The sequence below is a fragment of the Seriola aureovittata genome, chromosome 15 (genome assembly GCF_021018895.1).
Source record: "Seriola aureovittata isolate HTS-2021-v1 ecotype China chromosome 15, ASM2101889v1, whole genome shotgun sequence".
Lineage (NCBI taxonomy): Eukaryota > Metazoa > Chordata > Actinopteri > Carangiformes > Carangidae > Seriola > Seriola aureovittata.
In genome coordinates this window covers 18,685,473-18,699,620 of record NC_079378.1, presented here as the reverse complement: position 1 = coordinate 18,699,620, position 14,148 = coordinate 18,685,473, and the positions used below count along the sequence as shown (strand labels likewise).

The following is a 14,148-nucleotide window of genomic DNA, read 5'->3' as shown; positions in this document are numbered from 1 at the left end:
TAGGTTAGGTTTAGGATTAACCTAACCCAAAGGGTTATAAGTATTTATGGGGACAAATTACTTCAAGACTAATTTTCTAAATAAAAGGGTGAAATCAACTCATCTTATCCACTCACTTACCTTGGTGCCCTGAACTGATAGCAGCTTTATATGGTTTAAAGGGTAATTGAAATAAAAGAGATGGGTAAATTAAAACATGCAAAATAAAAACTTCATTGCCTGATGGAGAACACATAAGACAATGCACAAAGGAGTGAGGTGGTTCTGTTAGAGTGGGTTAAAATGGGGCACATGTAGGTACTGGGGTTGCACACACACAAAAACACAAACCAGAAGAAAGCTGATAATGGTCCCTCCGTTTATATCACTATGGCAGCTTTCTCTTACAAAACAATTGCAAAACATTTAGATCCACAGAGAGCCAAAGACAGTAATGATGCACATCTTTCTTGTCCGTTCATCCAATATCATGATATTAGAGAAGAGAGTTTTTGGAGCTAAATAAGTAGAATTCAAAAAAGCCTTTTTCACAGTGGCGTGTGGAAAGCTGGTGTTAAAATGCAAATTAAAAATAATGATATGTGTGGGTTGTCCACTGACTTCACATCAGATATGAACATGACCACAACTGATTAAATAGCATGTCAGCACATTAATAAACACAGTCATTTCACAATTTCTACACATTGTTAGTATTACATCATATCACAGTGTAACAACTATGTAACAGAATACCTACCTACAATTTCTGATCATTTTTGTTTCAGTGTCCATGAACAGTTCAAAAATAAAATTCCTGTTCTGCTTCCATTAACTACTTACGTGGCACACAAGACCCGAACTTGTCCGGGAACTCTGATATCAGATCATCGTTGATTCTGTCCTTCATTGGTCCGAGGATTATGATGGGCCTGGCGTAAGTAACTGGAAGGAAGATACGGTATTTGTTTAACTATATAACAGATACATATGGATAAACAAGATATGGATAATAATGGACCAAAGCCTGTATCTTTCCTGCTGAGCCCTGGTTCTCTCCTGTCACATAGCTTCATAAATGATCAAAGCAAATTACTGTATTTATGTAAAAGTAAAAGCACTGTGAGTGACAGTTTACTGTATTTAATACATCTTCCTACATACTGTATCTGATCAATCGTTCAAAGTTCAATTCTCAAATCCTTCCAAGAAGATTTCTAGTGTGAGATTTTATCTTTTATATTCATTGATCTAAACCAAAGAGGTGTAGCTGCTGGAATCAATCAGGTTATTAAAAGACAGACAGTGCATTTGTCTGACAAAATGACACAGCTATTATATATATATTATGTATATTATAATTATAACATATCAAATAATATACCAATATAAATATAAATAAATAATACAGTATATTTATTATATGGTAAGATTATTTATTTATGTTGATTCAGAAAACAGATCTCATTTATAGTCACACGTCCCGAACACCCATGACCCGTTTCTGACAACTGGTGCTCCACATTAACATTTACCACTCATTCAATCTATATGCAACAATGCTAAACTCTTCTTCCCTCTTGCTTCACTGGTGCCAGCTTTCAGACATGTAACTCCCTCCACCCCCACACCCTCCCTCTGCGATTAGTTATTCATAACATGTGATTGTGTTCATTAAATGATGTGCATCTCGTGCACAACCGGGTGGGGTTGTGATCTGTATCAAGCCTGTTCAAATTTGTTTACAGAGCATATTGCTCCATCAAATGGTTAAAACCTTGACACCAGTGACGTCAATTTTCCTGTCTGGAAATACTAATCACAAGTCCAAGACACAGTGCAAGCGAGCTTGTCCATTTTCCTCAATTACAGTGATGTGTTTTAAATGTCCAAATGTACCATACATGTGACTGAAGCTAATCAAAACACTGTGGGCAGGCTGTGATGACACATTCACTGAGAAATGACAACCTACTTTCTTGCCGCAGCACAGGTTCATATGAGAGAATCACGTCCTCTTGACTCCCTGGTGGGGAACATAGTGAAAAACGTTACTATGTTATTTGGTAAAATGTTCATTTCTGACATAAACATGCCACACTGGGTTACAAAAGCTACATGCATGGCAGCATATGTCACAGAATATGGTCTATCAACCTGATGTTCTACATAAAAGTTTAAAAATATGGCCCTCATACCATCAAAAAGCAGGTATGCAGAGTGGACTAAATAAATGAATCATGAGGGTCAATCATGAATCAAAGCCAGTCATTTATTTATTTACCAGCTGCAACAGTCTGGTATTGTTTTCATTTCATTGTTTGTGTGTGTGTGTGTGTGTGTGTGTGTGTGTGTGTGTGTGTGTGTGTGTGTGTGTGTGTCTTTATGGCAAAATGTCGTGGAGACACCTACTGTGGCGGGAACTACCACAGATGTGGTTTGAGTAGTTTGGCAGGTGTTTATCTGTATGTCACCGCCATAGTGTCACAACTTGTAAGATGCAGTCATAAGACTATATAGGTGTGTAGCTAAGATTGAAATGAAGGGTGTGGTTTGACTCATGACTACTGAGTAAGGGTTGAAACAACATGTTGACGGCAGTCGTAGCTGGAGTCTCTAGTTGGAGTTTAGTATCATCCACTTCTACAGCTTCCCAGTTGAATTATTCCAGATAATTTGATACAATATGGTGTAAAACTAATTATGGTATTTAAAGACAAAATGACAAAAACAAATCTACTGTCAGTGATATTTTTGTCACTTCACTCTAATAAATGAAAAAACAAGTTTTTGTTGGATAGTTGTGATGCTCTACCTCAGCTAATGATGTTATGTGCATTTAATATAGTTTCAGTGACAAATGCTGATATAAAGTTATTTGAAAAATGTTTGCACTGACATGAATATCCAAAAACAACCCTGACTATGGTTATGGTTGACTTGTTGACTTAAATCAATATGAAGATAAAATTGTTGGACAAATTTGAAATGCAGTTCATTTTTATCTATCCATCCATCCATTATCTATACCACTTACCCTTAAAGGGTCGTGGGGGGGGGGGGGGGGGGGGGGTGGGGTGGGGGGGGCTGGACAGGTCGCCAGTCTATCACACGGCTGACGTTTAGAGACAAAAAACCATATACCCTCATATTCACACCTATGGGTGTTTTAGATTTGGCAGTTAACCTAACCTGCATGTTTTTGGACTATGGGAGGAAACCCAAATACCCGGAGAGAAGCCACGCAGGCAGAGGGAGAACGTGCAAACTCCACACAGAAAGGTCCCAGTAAATTGCAGCAAATAGCCCTTAAAATCAAATATTCATCTTCTTCTTAATGCTGTGTTACGTTTTATTTCATGAACCTGAAAAACAGAAAAAATAGTACATCGTGGCCTGTGGAAAAGTTTGGACACCCTACTAAGTCTGGGCCAACTGTTGAGGATGGCGGTGGAAATATTCTGCTTTGTTGCTGTGTGGCTGCCAGTGGCACAGGAAACACTGCACAGACAGATGGGAGAATGGATTCCACTAAATATCAATCAACAAATTCTGGAGGCAGATGTCCTGCAAAGGCTGGCTTCTACTACAGGGCAATGATCCATTATGAACTACTTCAAGAAACACAAGCTGAAGCTTCTGGAGGGGTCATAGCAGCCCCCTGAACATCACTGAACATCTGTGGGCATGTTAAACCTGCTGTGTGAGCAGGACAGACCAAAACATCTCAGAGCATGAAATGATACAGGAAGAGGCTGTTACTAAGTACTGACTTAGTGCCACAATTACTAGTTAATTTTATTTTATTTTTTTTGAGTCGATGAAATACAAAGTAACAGAGCATTAACATTCGAAGAATGTTTGTTTGCTGCAGGGTTCAGTTTACTTGTATTCATTTTCACTTGTATATTTGCCTGTATCCCAGATGACTGAAACGTTTACTCCAACAGTACAACAACACAATACAACATAACTTACAAACATAATTGTCATGTGCTCTAAAAATTGCTTCAACGTGACATGCTCACAGGCGAAGACATACATATTTTAGGTGTTCATGTCAGTGTCATGCAAACATGCATTAAACACTATCAACATCTGAGGACAGGGGTCAGTAAAGGCTGGAATCATAAAAATGTACAGTTTGGGATGCTGAGTACACAAGAATCACTGTGGTGGCTATTTAACCAGGGTGGCCTGTAGTGGCTGTGCTGTGAACCATGGGACTGTCAGTCACTTCCATTGTTACACACCTCAGATCTCACTGACATTAACAAGTAGCCAAATTCATAAAGTAAGACGTTAATTATTGCCATAGACCACTGACAATAACAAAGCAGACTGATTCTGTGAGAAAATCTTTCCATGATGTTTATTTCTTATAAACCTATACTTATTGTGATCCAAACTTTGAGTTTAGTGAAAATGAGACAGAGGTCAACACTCTGCAAACTGAATGGCGAGACAAATCCAACAAATGTGGCATGCAATAACGCAAGCAAGAAGAACACATTCAGACAGGAAACAGAGATGAGGAATTATTGTTGGACCAACTTACTGAATGTCTTTGTCCCATACCCATCATCACCTATCCCCAGGATGTCCTATTGGCCATCCGAAGAGTGCCAGAATAAAAAAAGACAGGAAGGAGGACAGCCGCAACATAAGTAAAAGGTTGTAGGCAGTGAAAGTAGGGAGCCATGGGCCCACAGATCTGCCTCTGTCCAGACACTGAGCAGCCAGCAGGGGGAGCCAAATAAACCATGATACAACTACGGCTCCTTGAGATTGAACCTAAATGATCCCTGAAGGAAAAACTGGGTCGAACAATATCACCATATGGGGACGTATCACACAAAACTGAAGAGCATTGACTTGGCTTCTGTCCTGCTGACTGATCAGCATCCGAGCCACAGTCTCTCTGACTGCGATCCAACAGAAAGAGAAAGAAAACAAAGACAACAGGACATGATCATGAGAGGAAGCAGGAAAGGCCTCCACAATGACCCTACCCTCAAAAATACAAACCCCTGTTGTGGCCTTTTAGACCCACATGTGACCTACACTGACTCTCTGCGTGTACATACATGTGTGTCCGTGAGCTTACTTACGGTCCGAATCACTGCCATCCTGCTCACCCTCTTTGTTCTTGTAGAATGGGAACTTTCGTGTAAAGATGAAATTCTTTTTACGTTTGTCATTGAATGACTGTGAAGGGAGAGAAAGCATGGGGCAAACAGGTATATCTGTAACGTTCATGCAGACAAAACAACTGTGTGCAGAAAGTGGAACGTCAAGAAGTTCTCACAGTGAAAACAGAACATCTGTTTCTCCCAGATTCCCAGGTCATTTATTAAGCCAAAAAACAAAAAACATGCTGGTTCCATCTACTGTATTATATGATTGTGTTGGACTGGGATATACTACCTTTACTGTTTTCTGATGTTATAGACTATACAATTAATTGAAAATATAAAAGACGAAAATAACTTAGTTGCATTCCTAAATAATCTGCAGTAAAATATCTGAATAGATCTTGCAATGTCACTCAGTAAAATAGAGACTATGCCTATTCATCAACACAGCAGTGTAAAAGCTAAATATCTATAGTAGTTCTATGTCCTATAATTAGTAGGTATTGTTTGAGTTGGTGAAACTTTGTCATGAACTGATATAAAAAGGCTTGTGAAATCTACATGAATGGGAAAGTGGGCACAGACTTTTGGACTCCACTGTACATAGAGCACCATCATCTACAAATGGACTGTATAAGCTCTATTTTCGTGCTGGGGCACGGCGCGAAAGGCAGTGCTGCACCAACAACCTGGTCTTTTCCTCGGACGCACTGAGGTTATGTACTCCGCTGGTTTGGTATCCCAGTGACGCAAGCTATTACTTTTTATTTTGGTAAAAATAAATACATAAATAAAATTGACGAATTCAAATCAAGTTCAATGTGCAAGAATCTAGATCAGTCTCATTTTTCTACAGTTGGTGGCAGTACCACATCACATTTGGCTCCAATCTGCCAATAAAATACAAAAAGAAGGTGGCCAGCCAAATCAGTAGCTAATCTATCTAGCCTCAGCATTCTAATGACCAGCATCAGAATGCTAATAGCCAGCCAAGCCAGTAACTGATACAGTGCGTTGCTAGGTTAGATGCCGGAGTTACCATCTTGGTTGAATGAATAGTCTCCGGCACTCTAAGCAGGGACTGCAATCTGCGCCGCACTCCCATTTCACGAAAATAGAGAAACGTTAAACAGGTGGATGGAATAATTCTGCAGGTCCTAATACTTCTTGACATACCACAGTTGCATCAGAGGCATTTAAAGTAAAAGCAAGGTGAGAGAAGAGTTACTGATGTCATGCTTTGAGAGACGCAACATAATTGAGGTTTAGTCATAGTAAAGATAAGCACACAAAAAACACATGCAATGATAGAAAGAAAAGATGGAACTCCAGAGGATGAGACTTCAAATAATGAATATGCTGGCTAGGCCATCATTTGAAGAAGAAATTAAGCTGCTGATGTGTAATATTTGTACAGTTTTGAGGGTTTGTGGAGAGTCAGGCTAGAGTGGATGCACAGCCCAAAGTTCAGTCACCATTTTTTCCTGAAGTTCATTAAAAATCAGATTTATACAGTAGATGTGATGGAAGGTACACATTTCTCACCTGCTTTCTATTGCACATTTTAATGCAGCTGAAGAAATTAAATATCTGTGTGAAATATCTGTGAAACATGGTTGAAAACGTAAAAGATTTACTTTAGTTTGATCATTGAAGTTTAATATCAGTGACAGAATTCAGCCAAATCCAACCCCTTTTTTATAATTTATAAAAGCCTATTAAAAAGGCTCTGGCTCATGTACCTATTTTGAATCAGTATAAAATAACTGTAGAATTATCAGTACATGGGTTTTAGAAATTTGGGGCTGTATGGTTGTGACATGTTTGATGGATGTGTTGATGAAGAAATATACACATGATGAAACTGTCTGATGTGTTCTGCTGAATCAATGAAATCTATCTCACTTTTAAGAGTTAAGTGAATAACAATTCACAAAAAGCTCACTGTTCATGTGAGGATAGAAACTGCCACTCTCTCATAAAGGCACTTACCCTTTTTGAATCAAACGACCCGGGCTTGGCATTGAATTTTACCGTCTTTAGACGTGCCCGCTCTTTCCTCTCCACGCTGCCAAGCAAAGAGCCACATCAGTCATTAACCACAGTGATGGAATGAAATCAGTCACTCTGGTAAATCCGGGGTGATGACGAGTCTTAAACACTTCTATTCTTCTACATTTCTACTCTTCTCATTCATTATGATAACCACTGAGTATATTGAGAAATATCAATAAGTTGTCTAATATGTGATTGCATGTATCTAATGGTTTTACCTTTGCAGAGAGGTACATTGACATTAGACAACTTATTGATCTGGGTTCACTGTGTGAAAGACCTGACATGACATTGTAATGTACCAGCCCATATTTAGTAAAGAACTTTTACTTTTAACCCCACATTTCAGTTTCTGGAATTAGTTTTCTGATGCCACACTGAACCCATGGGTAGGCTTCTTAATCTTTTTCCCTCCATGAATACTACTGAGTGTGGGGACACTACAGGCGCTCTTGTTGTTACTCTTTCTCTTCATAAACTGTAGATTATGTAGAGGAATATCAAAAAGCTGTTTGTCTGTGTTTAAACACCTTCCTTTCTTTTCAGTCACAAATCATCAACAAGCTTCTACAATTTCCACGACCAGAGACACATTTCTATCTATTGCTCACCGTCTCTTGCTGGGGATGACACCCATTTCCTCACTGTCCCCATGCGGAGTGACACGGCGGGCCTGCCACCACTCATCATCCGAGGCATTGATGACGTGGAGGATGTCCCCGTACCTGAAGCTGAGCCCCTGGCTGGGGAGGCCGCTGTCCTTTGACCTCTCATAGTCAAACAGTGCCCTATTCAGCAGAAGATATCAGGATCATCAGGATGAGTACAGTGATGTTTTACTGTCATTCCTCCACGTGAGGTCCGGTCTAAAAGCGGAAACTAGAAGCATAGCTTTACCAGGTCAGAGAGAACAGCGACATCCGGTCCATCGGGGTTGCTATAGTAAGAAATGTTCTTTTGTTTGAGTTTCAAACCAGGTTTTAACATGTATGTGTGTGTTAAATCTTAACATTCATTCAGCAACACTCATACATAAAAAAGCATTATGAGTTGTTGCTCAAAGTAGAGGATGATATTCACATAATTCTACCACGGAGCCTGAAGTAAATCAGTGCAGACATCACATGGAAGAAATCTGAGGGGTGGCTTTTTTTTTCTGAATTCTGAAAACAGACCAACCTCACATAGAGCGACCTCTTCTGATTGGTTCGCAGGGATCCCGACCCAGAGCTCATGCTGTGGTTCATCATCTGTTCCCGCAGGTCATGGATTTTGGCCTCAAAACGCCCATATTCTACAAGAGAAGATTAGAATGGATGAAGACTGACAGTCAGTTTTGCATTCAGATTCCATTGGGGGGGGGGGGGACTGAACCGTTGTCCCTTACTCACACTGCAGAGATGATGGTAAAGAAAGGCTGTGTGCTCAAGGAAAATTTGGACTCAGAACATGCTATTATATACAATTTTATATAAATTTTACAATACATTTTCATTGTGAGCTTAACAAGTGCAGGGACACATACAGTAGATTGAAGAGATAAAAGGATGATGTTGAATGTGAATGAGTCTTTGCTATAAATATATATATATATATTTATGCTATTTATATATAAGTTATACCTTATAAAATACTTGCTTCTAAGTTGGTGACATGTAATTTGTCACCGATACAGCAGCTGTTAAACTAAAACATACCAGTCTATATTTCTGTTTCATGTTGTCTGAAGGGGGCCACTGATGTCAGCATACTTGCCACTTTCTACATCTCTACATGTCCTCCAATCATCCAGTCGTACATGACAAACTGTTTTAATAATTTTTAGCCTTGCACGTGGCTGCGAGCCAACCTTGACTGTGACATAAATTGATATTCACACAGGTATTATATCATCACCTGAACACATTAAAGAAATTGTGTAAAGAGAACAGATATGTGACATCCTCAGATTTCTGAGGCTGTTCTCTGTGCTGCTGCATTTACAAGATTTTCTACCCCAATACTGAGAATACACTGATCCACAATTTCTTCATTTATTTTGTTAACATCCATGCACCAAGTGTGACCCACCATGATCTCCAGTCAGTGATGTATGAAGCTGGAAACTGAATCGCTCTCAGCAAAGTAAAAGAGGATGTCAAAATGTGAAAATCCATCACTTTGTTGACAAGCCTGTTTCCCCTGACAGTGCAGTTACTATGAGGGTGGAAAAGCTGATAATTTGAGGAATAGTTGGCTAATCTGTCACTTTAATAAGATCAAAGTGAAGAGATGTGACATGCTCTGCCATGACAAAACCAACCACAGACTGCACAACCTGACTTTTAGAAACCAGCATGAGAAAAAAGAAGAGAAATATACTGTGAATAAAGCTAAAGAAACCAAGTCTGCTGTGATATCACTTTGTTTTCCAGTTATAATTGTCTACAACACACTTGCATGAAACTCTTCCATGCCTTCTGACACAGATGTGTTTCTTCATCATTAGGCTACCAAAGAAATAATTAGCCATGAAATTGTCTATTGTTTATCATACTGGATAATCACCTACAACAAAATACAAAATCACAGTCTACTTCAGAAACAGAAAGGTCTGCATTATTTAATCTAACCATATAATCCTCTAGTTTCAACCAGTCTTACTCAATGCATCTCACATACCTCTCTGCATTTTTACTTTGATGTTATGTCTTCTTTGGCTGTTGTCTCTTCCTTATATTCTGTTCCCCTTGGGTTCCTTCTCTCTGTTCTTGACACACAGTCCAATTCTGTGCCAAGTAGAGCACTAAGCAGAGAGAGGGAAACACCTCTCTCTCTTCTGTGGCTGCTTATGAGCAGCTCAGGGGCGGAGACAAGTGTAAACGTACACACCAAACCAGATGAGTGTTTTTAACCAGTGTCTGCTCGTCCCTCACAATCCTGCCTCGTTTCTGCCCTGGTAAATGCCTCAGCCTTCTGTCCCCGACCACAAGTTCTGCCTGTGCACTTCCTGGTTCCCGTCTGCCTGTCCCTGTGGCTGTTTGCCGTTCTCCAGCTCGAAATTCGCAGCATTCGTCTTGTGAGTTCTTCCCTGCTGGTTTTTTGATCCTTCGTCCGACTTGATTGCAGAAGCTAGACAGGTGGCTGAGGTTAATGGGCAGGTGCTAGCTGTGTTAGTAGGGCAAATGCAGCAGCTAAAGACCTTCCTCCCTCAGCCCGCTGCTCCCACGCCCTCAACAGCTCTAACTGCACAGGAACCAGCTTCAGCTTCCCCGTCGCCCAGAGATGCCCCCAAACCTCGGGTGGGAACCCCGGAGCGTGATGATGGAGACACAGAGACTTGTGGCCCCTTCCTAACAAAGTGTTCCTTGCTATTCTCCATTCAGCCCTGCACCTTCACCACCGAGGAGGCAAGGGTGGCCTTCACCATCAATCATCTGACGGGCAGGGCTCGCCTGTGGGGCACTGCTGAGTGGGAGAGACAATCTCCAGCTGCTGATCGAGCTGGCCATCCGGATTGATCTCCGCATCCAGGCCCGCAGATGAGAGAACCGTCAGGGGGTCCCTCATTGCCCGCCACATGTCCGTTCCCGAGGGGGCTTCACCAGTCCCTCCTCCTCACCAGGGCAACAGAAGGGAGAGTCCGAGCCAATTTCAGCTAGGCCGCACCTCCCTCACCCCAGGGGAACTGGAACATCGTCACCAGTCCAACCTGTGCATGTACTGCGGGCAGGCGTGTCACTTTGTCTCCAACTGCCCAGTAAAAGCCAAGAGATACTGGCGAGCCCAACAACTATGTAACCTCTCCGCAACCAAAGACCGCTGCTCCAAGCCCGGCTTATCCTTCCTGACAACCCCCACACCCAGGCTACCCTAATAGACTCTGGAGCTGACGTCTGCATCATCGACGAGGGGTTGGCTCAGCAATTAAGGCTCGAGTGGGTTCCTCTGCCTCATCTGATTCCTGCTTGGGCCCTCGATGGTCACCATTTGGTCATGCAACCAGACCATCCAGATTCCCATGATCCTGTCCAGCAACCACCATGAGTCTGTTCAGTTTCATATTTTGGACTCATCTCGCCTGCCTCTGTCGGCACAAGCCCAAAATTGACTGGGAGACCGGGGCCATCCAAGAGTGGGGCAGCTCCTGTCACCTGTCCTGCCTGAAGCAAGCCTCCTTGCCATTACACTCTCCCAGCTCCAGTGCCCCAACTGACATCTCCGGGGTGCCCCTGGAGTACTACGTCTTCTGCCAGGGTTTCAGCAAAGCCAATGCCACATCTCTGCCTCCGCATCGGCCCTATGACTGCGGCATTGATCTCCTGCCTAGCATGTCACCTCCCAAGGGCTGCCTGTACTCCCTGTCTGCCCCTGAAAGGAAGGCCATTGAAACCTAAATTAATGACTCCCTGGCTGCAGGCATCATCCGCCCCTCTTCATTTCCAGCCGGGGCGGGCTTCTTCTTTGTCGAAAAAAAGATAAGACTCTGAGACCCTGCATCGACTACCGGGTCTGAGCGACGTTCAGAGACTTTGTCCTGGTTCCTCTGATCAATCTAAAGACATCACTGCAGACACTTTTTTTTACTATTATCTAACTTTGTTGGAAAAGAGCTGCAAATAAAAGCTGTTGACGACTGAACTGAACATTAAACAAAGGCATGTAATGAATAAAAATAAATGTGCTATAAAGCCATTAGACTGCAACACAAGTAACTGTCATCAGGTACTGGAAATAACCTCCTTGAAACAAAGCATATGTAAATAACGCACAACATTAAATACATTTTCAGAGTGGAAAAAGAGAGGACAGAGTTTGAGAGGAGCACAGGGATAAAAGGTAAAGGATTTAAAAAGGTGCATGTGCAGTGGAGGAGTGAGAGTCAAACAGGTTAGGGGAGGTAAGGATCAGGTGTGCTTCGGACAGAATGTCCGTCATCACATTCACTCAGTGACTCTCACTTAGTCACTGGTGAATGATGCTAAAGCTCAAAGCAGCCACAGGTGCCAACGGCACAAACCTGGTGCAGGAGAGTGGGCCCGTCGTGGTGAGCATAGAGCAAGTTCTGATGAGTAAGAAGAGAAAGCAGTTGTTAGTCCAAGAGGAGTCCAAAGCCCAGTTAGTCATGTGTAAGATGTCACCTCAGATGGGAACAATAAGCTGAAGAAGTGAGATGGGTGCATTCGATGAAACAGATTCCTGAGTCATCACTAAATCAAAGACAATCTTGGTTACAGAGGGCTTCAAACTGGACTTGGTGCCAACAGTTCTGGCTCAGGTTTGACTGATGTTCTAAGCAAAAATCAAAAAAATCTTGAGTCAACAGATAAAGCTTTTGAGGCTTGGATGTTATGTTTTAGATCTGAGAGGAAATTACCTCAATGTAGATACAAACAAACACCATCACTCTCAGTATAAGGATTTGGACAGTTTGTGAGTTTGGTACCTCTTGAGACACTGCTGCCAATGAGTCACTGCCTCTGCAGCCCTTCGGCAGATACTGCTGTAGTTGACCTTAATCAGAGGAGGCATGTCACCAGTCAAAGCCGTCCGTATGTGTTAACTCACAGACAGTCTCTGGTGTATTTGAATTAGCATGACAATGCCCTGGATGGGTTATTATAATTTACATGCTAATGCACCAGGACAAAGAAACTCACAGACAAACAGGAGATTGTTTGTTGAATCAGATGTTGTTACCACCATTTTTAAACCCTTTACAGAAACTTTGTGTTTGTCAGAAAACTTGTAGAATAGAAAAGACTAAATTTAATGTCTGACAACTGCACCATTTAAGTAGGAGAATATTTGTTAGTTGTCATTAAACTGTGCTGTGTGCTGTGAATAATAAATCAGCACCACTGATATCTCAATAAAAACTGCTTATCATTACCACCCATTCAGCAAACTGGGGGAATGCATGCAGTGCAAACATGTCTGTTTTTAGAAATCTGATCATGATGCTGTTGCAGCTGATGGACACTTTGACTTATTCTGAAGGTAAAATCAACAGGAAATGACACTTCAATCAAATCTCATCCATTAAGAGAACCATTTAGTCCATTCAGTGCTAGAATCCTTCATCTGAGGTGTGATGACTGGAAGAAAGAAACCTTAGGATTTGGAAATGTCACACCAAACAGAAATTAGAAGTGACCTCGCATTTCACAAGGTGGCATCTGTCATGATGACCAGTGAATACCTTTCTAACTATTGAGTTGAACCCCGTGCAGAATGTTTCTCATACTACATAAACCCCATCTCCACTGCTCTGGTGAAGACTGGTGAAGCTGTTACACCATGGAGGACGGGCTGCCTGAGAGAGAGACCATTAAAGCTCTCAAAACACTGTCTCTCATTTATGTGCTTGACATTTAAATTAATGAAAAGATTTTAAACAAAAATCTTTAGTGTGTGAGGGACAGGACACTGAGGGTACAGTCTGTAGGGATCACATTATTTTCATAGACTCTGGTTTTGTTTATCTTTTGTCCGAGATAGTGTGTATGGTCTGTTTCCAACAATTACAGTGTGGTCAGGTTGTGTCATTTTGTTCTCTGTGAAAACCGCATTTTTTACTTTTCTTCTTCTGACAGTCGTCACGATGTGTGGGAGGAGAATTCTGTGGGACACTTACATTGTGACACTTCAACAGAACTTAAACACTTGAAATAATAAGGTTGGCAATAAAACATAAGATGAGCCGTCACTTGGCCTGATTAGAACAAAATCACATTTTGGCAGGGGAGGGGGAGGGGAGGGGAGATCTGTGAATATTTGTGCTGTTTAGCAGGACATTTAAACCACAGGCTTCCTGCGTTTGTATAGTAACTCGCCTCACCTTCTGGTCTGTACTGGGCAATGATGGTGACCACCTGTCCCGCTCCTTTCAGTGCTGCTGCTGCTTGTTCATGTGTGGCTCCTCGTAGGTCAATGCCATTTACCTGTTTAAACAATGTAGAAAATTTACAGGATTATTTTTAATGATATTTCTGTTTTA

At 41.6% G+C, this 14,148-nt stretch overlaps 1 protein-coding gene across 27 annotated transcripts in view; it reads right to left on the bottom strand.

The window, feature by feature from the left end:
* dlg2 (discs, large homolog 2 (Drosophila)) overlaps nt 1-14,148 on the bottom strand; it is a 213,284-nt gene that overhangs the window by 7,050 nt on the left and 192,086 nt on the right. For 18 of the 27 annotated variants that reach the window (XM_056398380.1, XM_056398390.1, XM_056398392.1 and 15 more), the window contains 8 exons: nt 13,990-14,092; nt 12,169-12,213; nt 8,349-8,463; nt 7,781-7,957; nt 7,107-7,182; nt 5,091-5,187; nt 1,955-2,005; nt 823-924 (listed from right to left, as the gene is read on the bottom strand). In XM_056398380.1, coding sequence (XP_056254355.1) covers nt 823-924; nt 1,955-2,005; nt 5,091-5,187; nt 7,107-7,182; nt 7,781-7,957; nt 8,349-8,463; nt 12,169-12,213; nt 13,990-14,092 — 766 coding nt within the window. Of the gene's footprint in view, nt 1-822; nt 925-1,954; nt 2,006-4,537; nt 4,584-5,090; nt 5,188-7,106; nt 7,183-7,780; nt 7,958-8,348; nt 8,464-12,168; nt 12,214-13,989; nt 14,093-14,148 lie in introns of all 27 variants that reach the window. The other 9 variants (XM_056398384.1, XM_056398396.1, XM_056398389.1 and 6 more) reach the window with 3 other exon arrangements.